This window comes from Silurus aristotelis, assembly GCF_946808225.1.
Source record: "Silurus aristotelis genome assembly, chromosome: 18".
In the NCBI taxonomy this organism is placed as follows: Eukaryota; Metazoa; Chordata; class Actinopteri; order Siluriformes; family Siluridae; genus Silurus; species Silurus aristotelis.
In genome coordinates this window covers 5,975,124-5,999,071 of record NC_139591.1, presented here as the reverse complement: position 1 = coordinate 5,999,071, position 23,948 = coordinate 5,975,124, and the positions used below count along the sequence as shown (strand labels likewise).

At 39.0% G+C, this 23,948-nt stretch overlaps 1 protein-coding gene across 50 annotated transcripts in view; it reads right to left on the bottom strand.

Annotated features, from left to right (window-relative positions):
* Positions 1 to 23,948, bottom strand: part of dlg2 (discs, large homolog 2) — a 247,569-nt gene that overhangs the window by 91,642 nt on the left and 131,979 nt on the right. For 4 of the 50 annotated variants that reach the window (XM_083568204.1, XM_083568190.1, XM_083568211.1 and 1 more), the window contains exon 1: positions 2,408 to 2,796. The exons of 37 other annotated variants lie outside the window; for them this stretch is intronic. In XM_083568204.1, the coding sequence (XP_083424330.1) occupies positions 2,408 to 2,674 (267 nt within the window). In that variant the 5' untranslated portion in view covers positions 2,675 to 2,796. Of the gene's footprint in view, positions 1 to 2,407; positions 2,846 to 23,948 lie in introns of those variants that run through there. 9 more of the 50 variants (XM_083568178.1, XM_083568188.1, XM_083568191.1 and 6 more) reach the window with 6 other exon arrangements.

Genomic DNA, 23,948 nt, shown 5'->3' with positions numbered 1-23,948 from the left:
GCTGTTCTGTGATGTTTTGCATTTTCACAAAATATGCCAAAGCTTCCAAACGGAAACACAAGTTTTTTCCATTTTGTAAATGCTGAATGCTGTACCCACACACAAGCATGACGAGAAAGCCCTTTGGGGCAATGACTAATCATTTACAACATGATAACCTCTGTTTCTGCTTATGTGAAGATTTCTCACACACACACACACACACAAAAAGATGGAGGATGAAGGTAATCGGTTAAACCTGTAAGTATTTGTAATATATTTTTAGCAAGTTTATCTTAGCTAATCTTGTTCAAAGCGAGGGAACCCAAGCCCATGCCTAGAGATCTACCACATTGCAGTAGTTAGTTACAACACACCTGGCAATATTCAGGGCCAGATTAAATGGATTCTGTGCTTAAATGAGATTAGTGAGCAGGGTTGGACAAGCACCAAAACAATCACAGTTGCATGTCAGCTGCAGATGAAGAGTATTGCATCTGATTAGGATTGTATATGTGTTTACGGCATTTTGCAGATGCTCTTACCCAGAGAGACTCTCATTTATACAACTTTGAGGGTTAAGATCTTTGCCCTTGAGAGTGGTCCTTAAGGCACTGAGTTACTGATCAAAAAGGTTGGAAAGCTGTCACTTATGGGGCCCTTTAACAAGGCCCTTAACCTTCTGTGCTCCAGGGGTGGTGAATCATTGCTGACCCTGTGCTCTTACCCCAGCTTCCTAACATCGTTAGAATATGCAAAAAAAAGAATTTCACTGTCCTGCAAAATACATGTGACAAGTATAAAGCACCGTTTTACCGTCTTTCTGCCCAAAAGCCCAGCAGTGGCAGCTGGGTGGGTGCTGGGATTTGAACTCATGACCTCCCAATCAGAAATGTAAAACTTGGAATGGAACATGAAACAACCACTTTCCCACCACATTTTTTAATTATTAGTACATGTATATTTAATATCACTATAAGTAAGTAGCCATGTTGACAATCCTGTGACACAGTGTACTCTCAGTGGCATTGTGCCGAATCTTCTATCCGGTTATGATTAAAAGATTTCATCGTACCTGCTTCACTTACACTTACTTACTTGTTCACTTATTAAGGTTATTTGGATAATGATTATAAAATGATTTTTGGGTGACTCAGGCACAAACTGCAGCTGCGGCCCTTGTTCTAGGTTACTGCACTTAATAATTCAGGCCAGAGTGATTCTATACATAGAGCCACCAGCCTCAATAATACACAAGTACATGCCCCCATGTTACAACCCATCAGTAACACAATAGCACAGCAAGAAGCAGTGTGTGTACATAAAAGTGAGAACCTGGTTAACTCAATTAGAGCTTGGGCAGGATCTCTTGAGCTGTGCAGTCATTTAAATATCACCTCCATGCCCACTCTTGATCAACACTGGCCCACAGACCACCATTCTGGATTCCCTGAAGAGCTCTATACATCGAACTGAGGCTTGATTTATCTTATTGTATTTCCATCCATACTGTACATCTTAGAAATTCCAGTTTTATGGGTTGCATATTATCATTAGTCATATCAGTTAGCTGGGTTTGTCTGAACGAAACAAATATGAGGTTTATTCAGCGAAACACTGAAAGAAAAATCATCATAAAAGCAAGGATGACGTAACTGACAGCCATGTGAAACGTGTGTGTTTGAAACAAGTGCGTCTACTGTAAGATGCTGAAGGATTGAGCACATCACAAAGCCTAGAGCACTCACACAAATAGTGCTGTCACTACTTCATCCAACACACACACACACACACACACACACACTCACACACACACACACACACACACACACACACACACACACACACACACACACACACACACACACACACACACACACACACACACACACACACACTATATGGGATCTGTGATCACAGCCATGATTACATCCATCCCTGATCTGGTCATTCACATAATTCTTAAAGGAGCAGAGTGATATTTTTACAGTGTATCATGTCAGTGGGAGTAAAATCTTACCAGGCCTTTTCCACTATTATACTATATACTATTTATTTTTAACTGTTACTGTGAAATAGTTTAATACACATCACATAGGCATGGTTCGAAGTGGACAATGTAATCTTATACAGATAGACAAAGGGATACACGTCTTTAGCTATTCATTTCACACAAGACTTTCGCAACAGACACTGTAAAAAGGCATCAAAATAATCATTACTACAGTGAACATGACACACCAATGCACATGATCCGTCTGCCTACAAGACTATCATTCAGTACACACTACTTAGCACTCAGACAACTCTGCCTACTTCCCCTCCTTTTCTTCCCTCACTCTCCTTCCTCTTATCCTTTCCTTTTTTTTTCTAACCCACATTCATCCTCCTCTCCTCTCAGTCCCAACCACTCTCATTTCTTCTTTACCTGGTATGCTTCACGCCAACCATGCTGAGCACAGATACACTCGGACCACAGGTCGCAACTGCCCCCCTTGGTACGCAGCATCATGTTTCTGCTCGGGCTCCTCCAAGAACCGTCGGAGCGTGACGCCGTGAGCCTGGCGCGCTGCCGTGGCATGCTGGGCACAGCCATGGCAGTAGATGCTGGGTATCCACATCCTAACGGAGCATCGCCCCCTCTGGTATGCATCTCCAGACAACAGCTCTGCTGCTCGGCCAGGTGGGCAGTCATTCTGTCCACACACTCTCTTCCCTCTCTCTCTCGTTTCTCTTCTCTCTCCCTTTCTCTCTTCCACTTTCTGGAGTCGTTTGTATTCAGGAAGCAGCAGCAGTTAAGGACGCACAGCTGCAGTGAGTGCCTCTCCTCTGAGCTGTGCTTGCTCTCTCTGTGCTGACTGAGAGTGCATGTGTGTGTGTGTGTGTGTGTGTGTGTGTGTGTGTGTGTGTGTGTGTGTGTGTGTGTGTGTGTGTGTGTGGCCAGTGATCAGGAAAAAGAGAGAGAGAGACAAATTCTGTCAGAATTGCCTATCCTTTATTCTTATAAATCTGGATTGTCATTGAACCTCATTCTGCAGTAACAACATGCTTAAATGGATATAAAACATGTTTAAGACTCAGAAATTTTAAATACATTATCATTAAAAAACAAAAAGGAGGGGTGTTTGATGGACATGAAAACGCAAAACACAGGATTTTTCAATTCCGGAAAATTCCCTTCACGTTAACATTAATTAATCTCACATTACAGTATTCAGTCTTTCTAATGAGATAAAGCATGTATTCTGATATATATATGCAGATGCAGATAAAGATACAGGTATAGACCGAAAAGCAACCAGAAGCTTCACACACAGCTGTTTGAGTTATTACAGCCTTATTACAGTATCGCTGGTCAGTTTTGCTACAGAGCATTCCCCCACCTACTGGCTACAGGCCCACACTGCAGTCATGCTCCATTCATTTTTTCTTCATGAAGTCACTCCAATAGACAACAACGCACTTACTTTTACTTATTAGAATGTAGCAGAAGTACTGCAGTGATTAATTTTACTTCATGATAAAATCAAATCATAAAATGTGATATGCTACACAAATAATTTATTACCTTCAGTATGGTCTTATAATTAACCCAGCCATTAGGGGGGCACAAGCCAGTGTACTCTTAGTGCCGGTCCCAAGCCCGGGTAAATGGGGAGGGTTGCGTTAGGAAGGGCATCCAGCGTAAAACATGTGCCAAATCAAATATGCGGATCACAAATCAGAATTTCATACCGGATCGGTCGAGGCCCGGGTTAACAACGACCGCCACAGGTATCGTTAGCCGACAGGGTACCGGTGGAAATTGGGCTACTGTTGGCCGAAGAAGGAGAAGGAGAGGAGGAAGGCGTCTACAGAGACGGCAGGAAAAGGAGCAGTGTAGGAGAGTAGAGGTTCGGGTTGGTACTTTAAATGTTGGTACTATGACGGGTAAAGGGAGAGAGATAGCTGATATGATGGAGAGGAGAAAGGTAGATGTGTTGTGTGTTCAGGAGACCAAGTGGAAAGGGAGTAAGGCCAGGAACATTGGAGGTGGGTTTAAACTGTTTTATCATGGTGTGGATGGGAAGAGAAATGGTGTAGGGGTGATTCTGAAGGAAGAGTACAGTAAGAGTGTAGTGGAGGTGAAGAGAGTTTCTGATAGGGTGATGATCGTGAAGGTGGAAGTTGAAGGGATGATGATAAATGTCATCAGTGCCTATGCTCCACAAGTTGGCTGTGAGATGGAGGAGAAGGAAAGATTCTGGAGTGAATTAGATGAAGTGGTAGATGGTGTACCTAGGAAAGAACGATTGGTGATTGGGGCAGACTTTAATGGGCATGTAGGTGAAGGGAACAGAGGTGATGAGGAGGTGATGGGTAGGTATGGTTTTAAGGAGAGGAATGTGGAAGGGCAGATGGTGGTAGATTTTGCTAAAAGGATGGAAATGGCAGTGGTGAACACGTATTTTAGGAAGAAGGAGGATCATAGGGTGACGTATAAGAGTGGAGGAAGGTGCACACAGGTGGATTAACTTCTGTGTAGGAGATGCAACCTGAAGGAGATTGGAGACTGTAAGGTGTTGGCGGGGGTCAGTGTAGCTAGACAGCATCGGATGGTGGTCTGTAGGATGGTTTTGGAGGCGAAGAAGAAGAGGAGGAAAGTAAGGTTTGAAAGAAGAATAAGATGGTGGAAACTGAAGGAGGAAGAGTGTAGTGTGAGGTTCAGGGAAGAGGTCAGACAGGGGCTTGGTGGTGGTGAAGAGGTGCCGGATGATTGGGCAACTACTGCAGGAGTGATGAGGGAGGCAGCTAGAAAAGTACTTGGTGTGACATCTGGAAATAGAAAGCAAGACAAGGAGACGTGGTGGAATGAGGAAGTGCAGGAGAGCATTAGGGGAAAGAGGTTGGCAAAACAGAAGTGGGATCGACAGAGTGATGAGAAAAGTAGGCAGGAGTACAAGGAGATGCGGCAGCAGGTTAAAAGGGATGTGGCGAAAGCCAAGGAAAAGGCATATGAGGAACTGTATAAGAGGTTGGACACTAAGGAAGGAGAAAAGGATTTATACCGATTGGCCAAGCAGAGGGACCGAGCTGGGAAGGATGTACTGCAAGTTAGAGCAATAAAGGATGGAGAGGGAAATGTGTTGACTAGTGAGGAGAGTGTGTTGAGAAGATGGAGGGAGTATTTTGAGCAGCTGATGAATGAGGAAAATCAGAGAGAGAGACGGTTGGAGGATGTGGAGTTGGTGAAGCAGGATGTAGATAGGATCAGTAAGGAGGAAGTGAGAGCAGCGATTAAGAGGATGAAGAATGGAAAGTCGGTTGGACCAGATGACATACCGGTAGAAGCGTGGAGATGTTTAGGAGAGATGGCAGTGGAGTTTTTAACCAGATTGTTTAACAGGATTCTGGAAGGGGAGAGGATGCCTGAGGAATGGAGAAGGAGTGTGCTGGTACCGATCTTTAAGCATAAGGGAGATGTGCAGACCTGCAGTAACTACAGGGGAATTAAGTTGATCAGTCACACCATGAAGTTATGGGAAAGAGTAGTGGAAGCCAGGCTGAGAGAAGAGGTGACCATCTGTGAGCAACAGTATGGTTTCATGCCGAGGAAGAGCACCACAGATGCCTTATTTGCTTTGAGGATGTTGATGGAGAAGTATAGAGAAGGACAGAAGGAGCTGCATTATGTATTTGTGGATTTAGAGAAAGCGTACGACAGGGTGCCGAGAGAGGAGTTGTGGTATTGTATGAGGAAGTCAGGTGTGTCAGAGAAGTATGTGAGGGTGGTGCAGGACATGTATGAGGACAGTGTGACGGCAGTAAAGTGTGCAGTAGGTACGACAGACTGGTTCAGGGTGAAGGTTGGACTGCATCAAGGATCGGCCCTGAGCCCTTTCCTGTTTGCAGTGGTGATGGACAGGTTGACGGACGAGGTCAGACAGGAGTCTCCCTGGACTATGATGTTTGCAGATGATATTGTGATTTGTGGTGAGAGTAGAGAGCAGGTTGAGAAGAGCCTGGAGAGGTGGAGATATGCGCTGGAGAGAAGGGGAATGAAAGTCAGTAGGAATAAGACAGAGTACATGTGTGTGAATGAGAGGGAGGGCAGTGGAGTGATGCGGTTGCAGGGAGAAGAGGTGAAGAAGGTGGAGGAGTTCAGGTACCTGGGGTCAACAGTGCAAAGTAATGGAGAGTGTGTTAGGGAAGTAAAGAAAAGAGTGCAGGCAGGGTGGAGTGGGTGGAGAAGAGTGACAGGAGTGATTTGTGATAGAAGAGTATCTGCAAGAATGAAAGGGAAAGTTTATAGGACTGTGGTGAGACCTGCGATGTTGTATGGATTAGAGACAGTGGCATTGAGTAAAAGACAGGAGGTGGAGCTGGAGGTAGCAGAGCTGAAGATGTTGAGGTTTTCGTTGGGAGTGACGAGGATGGACAAGATTAGAAATGAGTTTATTAGAGGGACAGCACATGTAGGATGTTTTGGTGACAAGGTGAGGGAGGCGAGATTGAGATGGTTTGGACATGTGCAGAGAAGGGACATGAATTATATTGGTAGAAAAATGCTGAAGATGGAGCCACCAGGTAGGAGGAAAAGAGGAAGGCCAAGGAGGAGGTTCATGGATGTGGTGAGGGAAGACATGCAGGTAGTTGGTGTAAAAGAGGCAGATATAGAGGACAGGGTGGTATGGAGACGGATGATCCGCTGTGGCGACCCCTAATGGGAGCAGCCGAAAGAAGAAGAAGAAGAAGAAGAAGAAGTATGGTCTTATAATTCTTTCCATGGGTTTAAACCACATTCTACAATCACTTGGATTGTTCATTCACCCAGCATGAGCACAGTAAGCAAAAATGAGTACTGTACTATAATTTAAGACAATGTCTCAGTTGATGTATTTAATGGTGTGTGTGTGTGTGTGTGTGTGTGTGTGTGTGTGTGTGTGTGTGTGTGTGTGTGTGTATATATATATATATATATATATATATATATATATATATATATATATATATATATATATATATATGAATAAATGGTTAGGCTTTTTGGTAGCACATTTCTACATATTTGTAAAGAACACCTAATGACAGGCTAATTATGGGACACAAAAAAGGCATACATAGATAGAAGAAACTACGAGGAGAGAAAATGTTCAACTGAAAAATCACAGAATTGTAATATGCTTTCATGCTGGCCTTTGTTGAGGACTAGCAAAACATTTAGAACATTTCATCTTCCTTTTTCTCCAATAAAGTACCTTTTTGTGTTCAATAAAGATACATGAATGAGAATGACTGGGAGAACTGTATTGCTGTGCAAAGGGACTATTTTGAAGGTGATAGTGTGTAAACTTAGATAAATAAAGGACTTTCTTGTAAATAGAGTCAGTCTCGAAACTTTTTAAAATCACCTCTTATTTGACACACTTTTAAGTCATAAGCTAAATGATAGAAATGTTTTCAGTTACAGCTTTTTATAAATTTAATGTACCATATGGACTACTGGCCATCTTTATTAAAATCTTTCAAACTACAGACAATTGCTCTTCAACTGTGCTAATTCTTCTACTACTTTAGTGCAACTACATTATTATATTATTCTTAAAAATAATAATGAAATTGAAGTTGATATGTATCATTCACTAATATATCATAGTTTTGGTATGTGAACAGGACAGCCACTGTCACTATGAAGAGCATGATGCACATCCTTTCAACACATTTTTGTACCGTTTGACATCAGAGTATACACTATCGTACCAAGAAAGGCAAGATACTCTTTTAAACTTCATCAAGGTTTTTTCTTCATGTCATCTGAGGAAGTTTTTTCTTTTGCTGCTGTCACGTCTACCTCCAAATTTCTGTCAGGCTGCTTTGTGACACTTTGTCTTTGTGAGTGCGTCCTAAAAAGCCACGTTTTTTTATGCAATGCTGGATGCTTGAATTGATTTCTGTTCTAAGTGTCAAATAAATAAAAAAAATAACACAAATGCTCAAACAAATCATGAATACCTTTCAAAAAATATTAGGTAAAACGAATGTCATGTACCTGAACAAAAAAAAAAACACAGATTTTTTTTCATCTGTAATGTTTGATAGCTAAATGAAAGCTTTTGATAACTAACTAAAGGTGATGTACAGCTGCTTTTACCCACAGCTGCAGATGGCATAGAGTGTGAGCTCCAGCAAATGGTAAATGTGTGTGTGTGTGTGTGTGTGTGTGTGTGTGTGTGTGTGTGTGTGTGTGTGTGTGTGTGTGTGTGTGTGTGTGTGTGTGTGTGTGTGTGTAACCAGTACATGATAATATGAGCTCTTATCCATGACTGAACTGTACTTAGCATTGGATTAACTGAATGAGTTGGCAGAAAGGCCCATTTGCATGAGCACACACACACACACACACACACACACACACACACACACACATACACACACACACACAAACACACACACAGTTCAAGCACACAGCTGCCTGCTCTGTGCGTTGCCATGGCAATGGGAATAAGGGATTGAAGAGTTGTTCTAAAGGGAAACTAAGAGTTCTTGGTATTGGTTTTTTTTTGTCTGGGGAAATGGCATTCGCAAAAAGTATGACTGTTCTCCTGCTCAGTGTGTGTGTGTGTGTGTGTTTAATGTGTGTATGTGAGAGAAAGTGGGAGTGGTATGTTATTACAAATGAAATCAACTACAATAATTCATACTAGAGTGTTAAAGTACTCCTATTCCCCTTAGCGAATGTAATGGTGTGTTTCATTAAATAAATAATGATATAGGATGTACAAGCTGAGGATCAGGCCATGTTCAGTGCATTTATTTATTTCCTTATTTATTTTTTCCCCAACTTAGTCTTGGCTTATTATAGCTATTCCCATGCTGCGTCATGGAGTGGCTTGACTCTCTCATAGGAAAACACTTTCCTCCCACTTCTGCATGCATGAGCTCCCACACAACTATGACTGGCTAATTATCTGTGATTAATAGGATGGAGAGAGTATGCCATCCTTCCGTCTGACCCAGAGAACACAGCCAATTTTGCTCTCTTGATTAACACATACTGTGATTCGAACTTGTGAATAAAACCCAACCTACACTCACTAGGCATAACATTATGACCACCTGCCTAATATTGTGTTGGTCCCCTTTTGCTGCCAAAGCAGTCCTGACCGGTCAAGCATTAACAGCATTAACTTCTTCAACAAGTTCCAGGAGCTCGTCTGTTGGATCGGACCACACGGGCCAGCCTTTGCTCCCCAGGTGCATCAATTAGCTTTAGTTTCCCATGACCCTGTCGCACCATTGTTCCTTCCTTGAACCACTTTTGATATATACTGACCACTGGAACATCCCAGACTTTTGGAGATGCTCTGACCCAGTATTCTAGCCATCACAATTTTTTCAAACTTGCTCGAATCCTTATGCTTGCCCATTTTTTCTGCTTCTAGCACATCAACTTTGAGGACAAAATGTTCACTTGCTGATATCCCACCTCTTAACAGGGCTCACGATGAAGAGATAATCAGTGTTTTTGCCTTATTCACCAGTCATAATGTTTTACAGTCATAATGTTAGGCCTGATCGGTGTATAATGCACATATGGCATGACTTCTAAAATCTAGGGGGTGTCCCCGAATAAGGAGTTACATAATCTGCTAGTAGTCAAGAAGTGGGTAAGACAACTGTTATTTTCTTTCCCACACTGCACACAGAAACAACTTTCTAATAAAGCAACGCAAAATGATTGTAATTCATTAGTAAATGCTCATAACATTTCAAAGAAAGTCGGCTAAATTGCTCTAAGTACAGCGCAACATCGATGCACTAATAAAACAATAAAAAATTTATTTACAGAATCAAATTAGAACAGAATACACCTTTACAGAATCTTCTGGATATTGTTAAATATGTTAAATATCTGGTTGTCAGTCACCGATCATGGAAAGTTTAACTTATATCTCTTAAAAGAGTCTTTCTGCTCTTTTACCAGCATTATTATAATGGGCTGTATATTAACTTATTGAGATAAAACTGGTAATTTTCCTAATAAAACACATCCTTTTAATCTTGAAAAAACACCATAATAATTAAAAATGATATACGCTGAATTTAAGTGTGCGTCATAACAAGGTGTCACAATTCCCACTTGTGCACATGCACGCCTTCTATCTGTGATGCCACATCATTAAGATGATGGTCACTAGACAACCATGGAAATGTCACCAAATGTTGTGTCATTAAAACGAGTTCGTGTAATTCCATCCAATTTTGTGCTCAACTGAAGTATCCCTCTTGGATTGATGCGAGGCACCCACAAATTCTAAACTACACTGTCTCACATACGCATTTGACCCAGGATAAGTGCTGGATCGGTGCTGTCAAAATGTGACAGGTTATTTGCTGCTTCACTGAAAGCCTACATGACCCAAAAGACATGTGCAACATATCTCATATCTTATCTCATATCAGACAGGCCTACACACACTAACATCACAGTGTATACTTTTTATTTATATATTTATTAACAATTCATTATGAACAAATGGTATTTTTGTTTTCTTTTGCATTTTTTCTTTTAGCATTTTCCTTTCTTTCTTTTTTTTTTTTTTTTTTTGTGATGCGGTAAGTATCACTATTCCACTGCACATACCGTAAGTGACAGATAAAGCATTTGGATGTCAAATGCATAAAAGACAATATCCATTTTCAAATAACTTGGAGATTGTGCCTTCTGTTTTATATGGAACTATAAAGTTAGATAGATCGTGCCACAATATTTTCTATTAACCAGTTTGTATATTTCTAGTTAAAAAATAAAACCCTGACACACTTTCGGAACAGCAACAAATCCAACAGTGAACTGCTAAAAATAAGAATCTGCTTAAGCAGAAGCTCTCAGTGAGAAGAAGGTGTGTTTCTGCAGTCTGCCACACGGTGGCACCTGAGGCTCACCTTCAATTTGAGGGAAACGAACCCTTCAAAAAGCAATACAGAGAGCGATTTGCACTTCACTCCAGCTCGGTGCTTGTGATGAACAGAGTGTGTGCTGTTGAGAGAAAATAAGAGAAAATGATATTTCGGTAGTAATATCTCTTTCTGTTCAGAAGAGAGATTGGAACCGAGCAGTTGCTGTGGCCTTTAAAGACTCCTCTGGGTGTCGTATTTTGTGTTGGCGTTTATAGTATGGAATTATGTAATAGGGAAGCCGTTTTAAAAGTTGTTGTAATGGATCTGTGAAAATTCACTAACTACAGACACTTACATTTACAGTCCCAGCAAAGTGTCAAAGTGCTTTGTAGTCTACAACACAGTTCTTATGGTAAAGCAAATACTCTCCCTGGACAAAAGTTTGTGGACACCTCCCTGATAAGATTTGCATGTGCTTTTTGAATATCCCGTTTCACATTTGGTTTTTATTTGCTCTTGTAATAACCTGGGAAGATGTTCCACTAGATTTTGCAGTGTGCCTGTAAAGATTTGGGCTCCTTCAGTGCGTTCAGTTTTTCAATTCATTCCAACAGTGTTCAATAGCATTGAGAGAAGGCCATTTAGGATCTTCCACTCTAACCTATATAAACCATCTTAATGAACTCCTTTTTGTGCACAGGGGTATTGTTATGCAAGAACAGGTTTGGGTCTTCTATTTTAAGTGAAGGAAAAAAATTGAATGCTATATCCAAAAACATCTTATACAATTTTGTGACTCCAACTTCATGCCAGTTTGTGGAAGAAGCACATATTTCTGGAAAAGTCGGGTGTCCCAGTACTTTTGACCATACAGTGTAGGTCAAAAACGTACTGTTACTAACTGTTATAAAGGACACACAAAAAAAACGTGTATTTATCTTCCAACTTGGCGCTTTATTCTAAGACCAATTCCAGGAACACTCCAGGAGGCAAGAATTGATTTATTGTTTTTCATATTTAAGTGCTCGGTGAAGCATTTAGCCCCGGTGCTCAGCACTAACTGAACTCTGGTGTGAGCATTATAGAAACATGACGAGCATTTCTGTCTGTAAAAGTATATTCTGGTACTTCGCACAGTACTTTAAAACAATCCTAAGGAATGCAAGCTTCCTAAGTGCAATTTTCTTTCACATTTACAGTCACTAAAAGAATCTCCTAAAGGCTTTCACAGAGCACAGAATAAGACACTACCATTGCTTTCAGAATCTCTAATATACTGCTAATGCGCCTTATGAATGTTTCACAAGGAGACGTAATCATTACAAAATCAAATCAGCTGCTTCTAGAAGTGTCTTAATGTTCTCCTGTGCCTGAGTGCTTTTCAGCTTTAGAGTAGGTGATGTTACATCAGGCCTGCGCACAGCTCTGAACTCCGACCCACCCAAGTCCTTCTCTGATCTATTGCCCCAGCTCAGGTTTACTCCTGAATCTTGGCTTAAATAATGCAGGGTGGGAAGTGATTTTCCTGCAGGGTGAAGGTAATTAGATTACACGAGTGCACACACAGCGCTCTAGTGGGCAGAGACTCAGAAGAGTCGTACGTTGAATGGAGAGATGATTTTAATCTAAAGGCAGAAGGCGAAGAGCTGAAAGGTGTGCTGATGTAATAATGTTTGGTGTGTTATTGAGAGAATTAGAAATATGCAAAAAGAAGTTAGCTATTACATGCGGGTTCAGCAGCTAATCGCTAATAGATGTGGTGTTAGCATGGCTCTAAATCTTTACCACATCTGGTTTCAGAGTTTTTATTTGTTAATGTTAAGCAGTGCAATAGAAAAGTTTGGCTACATAAATAACGAATAAAACTATAACAGATCAGTTAATTCAACATGATTTTGCGATCCAGTAATACACGGAGGGCAAACAACTTTATACTCATGCTTTCACGGGAAAGATTCACTTCATTTATTAAGCACTTAATCATTGTAAGAATGGCGCTGTGAAACCTATCCTGGAAACACTTGGCTTGAAGCAGGAATATGCCAACACCACACGCATACATTTACAACTATGGATAATGTATTTTAGCTTCTCCATGTACTGCCTTGTATATGAGTAAACCAGAAATCTCAGAGGAACCTCATAAAAAACTTGGCAAAATGGCAACCTAAGCCCATGATCCAACCAAATATTTCCACCATATTCTATTTTCACAATACATTTTTAATACTAACGGTCGACTGTATAATCGGTTTTGCAGAATAATCGGCACCGATAGTTGATCTATTGGCAAAAATCCATACAGATAATTTTTCCGGGTTGTGTCTGCGTGGGAGCGGCTGAGAAGGTTCACAGTATGAGAGTGGCCTCTAGAGGCGAATCACTGATGCCACATGTTTGTGACTGCGCGCTATACCTCTTTCATGTCAGTTCATAGTGCAATAATTGAAGTTAGAAAAAAAATAAATTATAAATAGAATATTATCTTAATTTAAAAATGTATAAGTAAATGTTGGAACTAACAAAACAAACAAGTAAAAAGCATTTCTTCTTTTTTAACAAATGGAATCTTACTTTAAAGCATTATCATTCCACATAAATCTAAAGAGTCATGCTTAATATGTGCATCTTTAAATATCTTCACAAAGCCCTAAGCATTGAAATTAATTGGTTATCAGCAAGTACGATCGATCAACCTTTATTCAATATAGTAACACCGGTTAAAGCTAACACAAAGACAGATCTAAATGACATTTTCCATTTTTGTTTATTTATGAGTGTGCAAACATTTGCACAGTCCTTGACTGGACTTCAAGACAAGTTTCAGACGTCACATAGGGAGCATCTCAACTCAAAACAATCTGATTATAGGCTTTTCTCTGGAGGGTGCTTCCTTACATAAGCCATGCTCAATAGCTAATGCCCTCTGCGCTTTGGGGAGCGAGCCAGACATCGTAAGCAACTCCTGAAATTATGGATCTGATTCAATAGTTCAATAAAACCTTTCAAACAGAGCCAGAGGCTCACAGAGGGAAAGAGATAGAGCAAGAGAAGCATTACGTAATAAGAACGGCACTGAAAGCGCTGATATTACACCCCTGGTTTGGGACTGCTCGAAAGGTTAATCATAAAAAATAATAGTGGAATTGAGAAGCTTAACGACTACACCGTCATAGCTTTAATATAATTTTTTTCCCTTGCCCATTTAATCATCTGTCTACAGTGTGGGTGTTTGTGAAGCAGCCATGGAACCCAGAGACTCTCTTTATCCATTAGCAGGTAAAATTGCAAGCAAAACAACCAGAGTAAATTGAATCTAACAAGGTTAACCTGAGTAAACACAGATATCTAGGAGCAAAAAAATCAATCTACTGTAACATAAAAAGCATAAAAAGTAAAGACCTATAATGTAAAAGTGCTCCTACTTGACACCTTTTAAGAAAAGAAAATCCTTTTTAGTGATTTCCCCAAATGAACACGCAAGAAAAAAAGCCTGTGGTTGCCTGATTAAAAACCAAGAATTTAATATTAATCATCTTATCTTCTTAATGACAACTCAAGTGCAGTCATCCAAAAAGGAAGAGATGTAAATGCTATGATTTGATATTCGGTATAATATAACACCAAGCATCATGCAATTTTTTATGACGTACTGTAGGTGAAGGTCTCTTTAAAAAATAAAGAAAAGTAAATCATGCTCAAAGTTCAGTATTGAGACCGACACCATTTATTTCTATGTATGCTTTTAAAATTAAGCCATGATCAAAGCAACAGCAGCAATGACAATGCTACAAAGGACTTCAAAACTGAGATTTTCTCAATTATTTGTAAAGTAGATATGATTAGGTAATACCTCAAACCTAAAGAATTGGTTTGAAAGAGTCTTGGATTAAACCTATAGCGCTTGTTTTTAGATGCTTTTTTCTTTCCCACTCACAACATTAGTTCCTACCTTCAATTACTTTCTATTTACTGTTTGATGCTTTGCAACTGTGCTTTCATCTCATGCTGTCATTAAACGTCTTTGGAGACAAAACAAAGCATAAAAAGCTTGGGGGGGAAAACAAGAAGAGTTTGTATGTGCTTCTGATGAAGGTACATGGCTAGTAGAGCAAGCTTGCTTTGCTGAATTGAGAGTCTATTAGACAGTGCACACGTAAATCCATCAAAAGTAGCATGCTCTACAAGTTAGATAGCATATACCAGGATTCCCAATCCACAGCAAACCCCCCCACCAACACCACCACCACCACCACCACCCTCACACACCCACAATTGGAATGGCCCTCTTAACAATGCCAGAGACATATTCTATTTATATTTTAAATATAGGTTTTACTCATATCATATATGTATTTGATAATGAAGGTTGACTTTTTAACTATAATTTTACTTAGTTAGTAATAGAGGTTCAGCCACCGATAGTTGATTGCTGAAGCTATTGACTATCAGCAAAATCTATACCGATTGTTTTTTCAGCTTCTGGTGCGCTGTCATTACAAGAGCGGCCTCTAGAGAAAAATTACTGATGCTATATTATATGAGAGCGCTATATTATATTTTTTATTCATAAATTATTAATTGCATACTTATATTTACTAATGGATTTATTCATATATATTTCCTTTAGCACATTTTTCTGATTAAGTACTGTTTTTTTGTAATAAAGTTCAGTACTATTTTGCATGGTGTGTTTTGTTTGTTTGGTTTGTATCCAGTATCCATTTTTGAAAACTTAGTTGATAAATCAGTTGATAAATCAGTTATTGGCAAGTGCGATCCAAAATAGCTATGTGTATCGGTAAAATCCACGGTCGACCCCTAGACAATAATATAGTAATTATTTGTTGGATTCACCAACCACCCATATGGATATGCATAAGTAAGTAAATGGTTTGATTTTAAAAGCAAAAAATATGAAAAATGTCATTATGATAGTAATAATGCTCTTTTAATAGGCTATATATCTCTTGAAAAGTAATGCTCATTTGTCTGTATGGTGCATAAAAATATATTTAAAATAATAATAAAATCACCACAATAACACTGGTAGTCAATTGGACCCATGTAATGTTCTGTTACAGACCGACCAGGCCTCCCATGAAGATTATATAATGTTTAGATCACATTAATTACATAAAACATATTTAAAAGACAACCTTAAAACACTGTTTTAACACCATAAAACATGTCCTATATATAATTTAGTGTTGCAATATTATTTAGCATAATGCTTAGTTAGAGCTTCCACCTTCTGACTCACGCTAACCTGGGTGCAGCTACCTTGATGTTGTTTCAGCAGCCTTTCTGACCAAGCCTGCCTCCATTTGCAGATTGCTGCCAAAGAGGCTGACTTGATGGGCCATAGAACAGGTGTTTTGCTGCTCATCAGATCAACAGTGTGGCATTTATGCTGCAGCCAAAGTCCCCAAGCCTCATTTTGAGCCCTGAGCATGAGGGTGGGCGTATTTCCCCGATGAATCTTCTCTCTGTGGGGGCTGTTATTCCCTGGCAAGTGGCTCATAATGTTACTCTCCAGCTGGACCAACACCATGCATACAATCTTACTTAAAAAAATTTAAATAAAAAATCAGTGCGAGCACAAGGTCGCTAGTGCACAGACATAACAAATAAATCCAGGAGACGGAAAAGTGCGATTACATCCATATTTGAAAGGCAATGTAGAAAAAAAAAAATCTTCAGAACTTGATGATTAATCCAGTACAAATGAAAACATTTTAGATGGGAGCTCTGACATGAGCTAGAGCGAACGACTCCTGAAAGTACGAGTCAGTTTGTCTTTGCTAATGACTGGCTGTACGCGTGGGACGCCAGACTGGCTCGCCTTTACCACAGCAGTTCAGTGATCCTTGGGTCATGCAAGGCAAGACTAGGCTGCACTGGGTTTTCTGCCTAAATAAACAGAGTATGTAGTGACACAGATTTAGTATATGCATGAAGGGAAACAGTGTCAGATTGGAAAAGCTACATCAGATTAGATCCGAAAGGAAAAGGCTTGCGACAGAAATCACACTATGAGTGATTACAGCCTTGGGAAACAGGGTCTGTTTGTGTGGCCACAATCAGAGTACAAGCAATCAATGGGTTGATGTAGTGAACTACACAAATACACACAAAGCTTTGAGTGTTTTCTGTGTTTGTGTGTTTGAAGATGTAGAGAGAAAGAGAGAGTGAGAGAGAGGGATAGAACTAGAGGTAAAAGTATGAGCATTTCCAAACAGGAAAAGGTCAAAAGGACAAGACTGTGAATAGCTCAGCCAAAGATGAAAACCCTGTGATTATAGTTCTGGCTCTAAAATCTGATTGGCTGTAAAATAATTGTAATATGCATACTGTGACCACATTTTTTTTTCTTTTCAATTTTCATTCTTATACAGGCTGGCGCTAAAAAACAGGATATTTGTTAGGCAATTGTTTTTAAAAAAAAAAAATTTATTTGGGAATACTTTTACTTTAAGCTCACTACATTTCAAACTCAAATATCTTACTTTTTACTCCACACGTAAAATCAGCCGTTACTGTTTATTTATGAGTGAATAAAAACTTAACTGGTTAAGCAGGCAGCAAGCCACTAATCAGTGCTCCATTTTGAACTTGTTTTGATCGCCGCTTGATGGTATCTACTTAGCACAAACATACAGTTCACCATCAGATTAAAAGTTCTGGTGTAATATTTTACAGAGTGTATCTTTACTTAAACTTAAGTACATGGTTTGTGTTCTTCATCCTCCACTAGTTATAATTGAGCAGCGGAGTGATGTGCGATAAGCATTCTCTGAAAAAAAAAGCTTTTATAAGAATGGTGATAGTATGAGTGCTGTGTAAAGAGAATTCCGGCATCGTTACCAGTTAAGACGTCATGATCCTGTTCTGTCTGCTCATGCAATTACAATCATTTCAAAGAAACGGCTCAACAAAACAACTATGCGTGTTGTCGAACAGAGTGGTGAGGGCTCCTCACGATGGCAGCTTAAACAGCCTCAATATTCTCTGGTGTGCAGACTATTCAAACACCACCTGGGGACTACTTTTTTTAAAGCTGAACCTGTCTCTTCGAAATTACAGCAGCAGACGGGACACGATCATGATATCCTCTCTGATAATGAAGCGGAAATTCCCTTTGCACAGCACTTACACCATCACCATTCTTATAAATAGCGAACGCTTGTTGCACACCACTCCACTGCTCCAGTATAACTAATGGCAAGGGGCTCTAAACGAGGTCGCACTTGCCCCATACAATTGCAGACGTCCCAGGGTCAGCATCTCGTAGTACCAAAATTTCCTATTTCCTTGTGCCACCCTGTATAGAAATGAAAAATGGAATAAAAATGTTTTTACAGTGTGTATATTGCAACTATTTTACTGCCACTTGAAACAGCCAATCAGATTTTAGAACATATACATACACATATAATACATGTTTTTTTCTTATACTTTATTGAAGGTATATTGTGAGTTTTATGTGCACTTTTAACATCGTGGGAACAGTTAAGTCTTTTTGTGTGTTTGTGTTTTCTGGCTTTTGTGACACCAAATTTCCCCTTGGGGATTATTACAGTACTTTCTACTCTACAAATTGCACGACGCAAAATGCTTTTCGAAAATCGTAACAAAAAAAATCTAATGATATCGGGTGTTTAATAAATAACTAAATGTATTATTTATGACATTATTTGCAATGCAACCTGTTAAAAGTAAGCTTTGTTTGCTAAGCAACATCAGAAAATGAAGATTTATTTGTTATAATCTTGCACATTAAATACAAAATTCAGTTATAATGTGTGTTGTTTATTCTGTATTACTGCATATTGCGGATGATCCGCTGTGGCGACCCCTAATGGGAGAAGCCGAAAGAAGAAGAAGAAGTGCATATTAATCGTATTTCTTTACTACAGCATTCAGAAGCAGAACGACTTGCATGTCTTGCACACATGGCTAAGTAGTTTTGCGCCACTTGTTTTGTGTTCCTTCAATAGCCTCCATACCATAATTGATGTACTGCTCCTGCCAATGTTTATAGCAGTCTAGAGAAGTGATTGGATGGAATCTGTCCTTCATTGTGTGCTAAGGGATTATCCCAACCCTGTTCAGACCCAGATAAGCCTTTTTTTACAGATATATTTTTCTCTGTTCCCTTTTATCATCTTCACTTACTTACTCTCGCTCCCTGTGGGGTGAGTGGAGCATGAGCATGACGAGGTGAAGAAGACTAGTGACCTCATGTCTGGCATGCACAATGGGAAAGAAAGCAATGTTACCCTGTCTCTCTCACACACACACACACACACACACACACACACACACACACACACACACACACACACACACACACACACACAAGTATGGACTAAAGACCAGCTCAGATACATATAGCAACCTCCCAGCAGTCACTCTTTTCCCATCAGCCCACTGACATTACCTCAATCCCACCATCTGTGCACAGAGTCAGCCTTCATCTATTATAGACAAGACACACACACATACACACACACACACACACACACACACACACATAGTGAAAGGAGTAACATATGACCAGTGTGCTAAATGAGATGATGTACAACAGTGGCACTGTAGTGTACACATTAATTACTGCATTAGTCAAATAATACTGCTTGTATAAAGGGAGAACAATATTTGTGCCTCGCACACCACAACAACTCTCACAACATTCGCCTGCATAATAAATCGAAATTAATTTGCTCAGACCTAGGAACAAGCATCAAGGCAATGCTGTGGCTCATCAAAAGATCTTTGAACTTCACACGAGACGTTGCAAACGAATCATGGAATCAGCACACTCGGAAATTTGCATGAGTACAAAAACTGTGGAAAAAAAGAGGTAAAACAATAAAGTAAACATTTGTCCTATAAGGATGGCTCAGTGTTAAAACCTTGGCATGAGATGTGAGCATCAGCAGGATCAGAAACAGGTGGAAGTGAGCAGGTGCAAGAAGTTTACACTCAGCCCCCCTAACACACACACACATATACACACACACACACACACACACACACACACACACACACACACACACACACACACATACACACACACACACCCCCCTGTTAATCTCTGGCTGTAAAATCCACTTAAGACCAAAAGGCTCTCCATCGCACAGCTGCTGTTATCTTGTGACCTGAAAACAATGAAGCTGATGTAAACTAGCCATGGGTGATTTGCTTTTGTTCGAACTGACAGCATAGACAAAGAAAAACAGAACGCGAACGCATACTTTCAGAAACAATTCAAACGACCACATTTACAGTAGTAAACACTAGGTGAGAAATTCATGGCTTCTCAATGCTTGATTAGATTACAGTTTATTAGATGTTTTGCAAATATATAACTTTTTTTTATGCCTCTTTATCTGAAATTTTGTTTTGTACGACTGCTGAATATCAAAACAATTCAACACGATATTTTCATCAAATTCTAAGCTTAATATATTTCCCTATGTTTTGCGCTGCAGAAATGGTCTGCATAAAAGCTGATTATGAAGCTGGGGCTTTGATGCGGAATCTTTCAACCAGAACTGCGAAGCGTCTCAGAATTGAGGATCTTCTGTAAAGCTGAGCTGTGACAATACCTATTGTGAAAAACACCATTCAAATAAAGCTGAACTAAACTGAGTCATTTCTCATCGCTGTAATCAACCAGAATGTACTTAAAGCTTTTTTTGCAGCTGAAAAGATTATTGTTGGACTTTACAGTGACCAAATATAGACCAAAGCAGCATTAAATAACTGACAGAATCGATCGAATTCAGTAATGACAGTAGTTAGTCATTAATTTAATTATTAATTAGTTGAACTGGGGTTGAATCAGATTAAAAACTTCAGAGCAAGTTATTAAGAGAACGGCCTATAAGAGATCCAAACACTCTAGATTATGTTGTTTAATTCACACCATTTAAATGTTTTATATCAATTTAATTAATAGGAGAAACAATTCAAGCCAAGGTGAATTTAATTAAATTCAAATTTACTTGTATTGCGATTTTAACAATAGACATTGTCTCAAAGCAGCTTTACAGATAAATCTTATAAAACAAAATTCACTTATATTTAAATGTGTGTGTTTATTACTGATGAGCAAACCTGGACCAAAGAAAAACTGCCTTGGTATTAAAACCTTAAAACATTGAGAGGAACCAGACTCAAAAGGGGAACCTATCCTCATCTGGGGGTCTGTCCTGTTTTAATTGCTTTTCTAGTTTTAATGACAATTCATGGTTATATTTATTTAGATTTAATGCTAGTCTGGGCAAAATGTGGCCAAAAAAATTTGCCCGAAATTAATTGACTGAACATTGTCCCTTTTGATTAATTTATGAGAAGATTTTTCTAAAGGACAGGTCTGCTATAAAATGCTGACGTCAACCCTAAAGACCACATTTGGAATGAATTGGAATGCTGACTGCACCCCAGGCCTCCTCACCTACATCGCTACTTCACTTTACTAATACTCATGTGGCTGATGAACACAAATATCCATAAGCACACTCCAAAATCTAGTGGCACATTATCCCAGAAGAGTAGAGGGAATTATAAAAGCAAATTAGAACTAAATGTCGAATGCGAAGCTCAAAAACACCATTTATATGACCAGGTGTTTGTAAACATTTGGCAGTATAGTGTATAAGTAAATCCCAAGAAGATTTGATACAAGAAAGTCACCTTCTGAAAAAATGATTCCACATGTGATTCACCTCACATGTAATTTACAAAGAAAGCAAAAATAAATTGTTTATTTCATTTTTATTTTGAATGTATCTTTCTGCCATTGAAAAAATCCGAGCTTGCAGATAAAAAAATAATAATTGTTACAAAGCAAGGATGTGCAGAACCAGTAAAAATGTGCTGCTTACCATCACCCTGAGTTACTTTGAGTTTCTAAATTAGATGCCAAATTAAAAGGATAATATTTCAATAAATGTCAGTAATGCTGTATTGTGTTTAGTAACTTGTTACTTAATTAGGCCTAGGTAACAGTTCTGAAGAAGCATTAGTGTGTGTATTTCAAAACTGGATTTTGATACAATGATGTGTGTGTGTGTGTGTGTGTGTGTGTGTGTGTTTGTGTGTGTGTGTGTGTGTGTGTGTGTGTGTGTGTGTGTGTGTGTGTGTGTGTGAGTGTGTCTATGTGTGCTCCCAGGCCTGAGACTCGAGTTGTCAAAGAGCTGTTAGACGCAGGGTGGTATGTGAAGGGTGCTTTTGTGACTACAGGGTCTGGCAGCTTGTCTATGAGCAGACAGATCTATGAGTGAGGCAGTGGCCCTGTGGGAATCAACCCCCGCACTCAAATCTCACTTTACAGAGTGGCATCCCTGCTTGCAATCACCTGTCAAAGCCAGACAGGACATCGCTCCTGAATTACAAAAACCTCGCCACAATTTGTCCTTCCAATTATGGAATAAATGAAGCAGTCAGCCAAACAGGGTCTCAAATAATGAATTTAAGGCGACAGAGCTGGGGGTTATTTTTGAGCACACAAAACCAGAAAGGGGGGAAATAGTCAATTATTTTGACACCCAGTGAAATATCAAAGAACTTTTCATCTTGGCAAAATGAGAATATATTGAACCTATTACTGAACAAAATGGGCATGAAAAACTGAAGGCAATCAGACATGCAGCAATTGGTCAAACCCTATTATAATCTTGCTTGTCTCCTCTACTTCTCTTCTCTCTCACAAGCAGGGTTCTGGTATTAGGATGCTCATTAAAGCGTGCTAATAAAGAATTGTTTGCTCCCTTAGTAAAATAAAAGGGAAGCTCAATCACAGTCTAAATCGTGCATGTACAACATAGTCTCTCCATGATGCCATATTTGGTAGAATTTTCACAAATAGAATTTCATTATAATATGACTTTTTATGGAATTACAATATCGTGACTTCAGTTATAAAGTTATTAATATAAATTAATATAAATGAAAATTAGCTCAATTTTTTCCCTGGCTTAATTAAAAAAAATTCATTTCCTGTAGTTTGGAGTTTCTGATGTGTCTCCACTCACACCATAATTTCATAAGGTTCAAGCAACCCAGGATGAAAAATGGTTAAATGCAATCTATTGACCAGTCATTATTCATACGCATTTTATACACTTACAGAAAAGCACTGTACCTTTTAGCTGGTCATATTCAACATTAGTTCCATTATTATAATAAACGTCATATTCGCTGGTTTTACAATGTATAAATGTTGTGGCACTTTAGAAAGATTTTAGTGCAGCTGAAAAGTTGATACTGGGGCTACCATCAAACAACATTAGCTTTAAATCATGCTACAGTAGCACAATCAATAAAATCATACTGACAAGGCTTCAGGTGATTTTCACAGCAATTGATTGTGTCCAACCTTTTTTCAGTTTTGTTTTAAAAATATCCTGAGAAGAGGTTGATAGATAGATAGATAGATAGATAGATAGATAGATAGATAGATAGATAGATAGATAGATAGATAGATAGATAGATAGATAGATAGATAGATAGATAGATAGATAGATAGATAGATAGATAGATAGATAGATAGATAGATAGATAGATACTGAATCACACACTGAGTACACACAGTTACGAATTTGACAAAGACCAACACATTATTAACACAGTATTAGTGTTCTAATGAGGTAAAGTATTAATAGTGTATAAAAGCCTAGATAAAAATGTAACAAATTTTTAGAAGCTTTAAAAAAAAAAAAATCCTATATGTCGTAGTTCAACATAAATTAGATGTATGCCCTTGACCCTTGAGTTTAGGCTAGATAAAAAACGAGGTAAGACACTAGCTGGAGTACACACACATTTAAACACTTCAAAACACCAACTCATAACAGAACACCTACTCTTGTCCACACAGCCCTGCTCTCTTCTGTTACCTCGTGTGGCCTCCAACACTACACTGTTTTCAAAAGCCTTACATCAGTGTGAGTCACTTTGGGTAAAAAACCTTTTGAACCAATTAAATTTTATCATCACTGTAAACGTCTTTTTCTCAGTGATAACCAAGATTATCCATAAATCAATCCAATTAATCAAAGCTGACATTAAAACTGAAA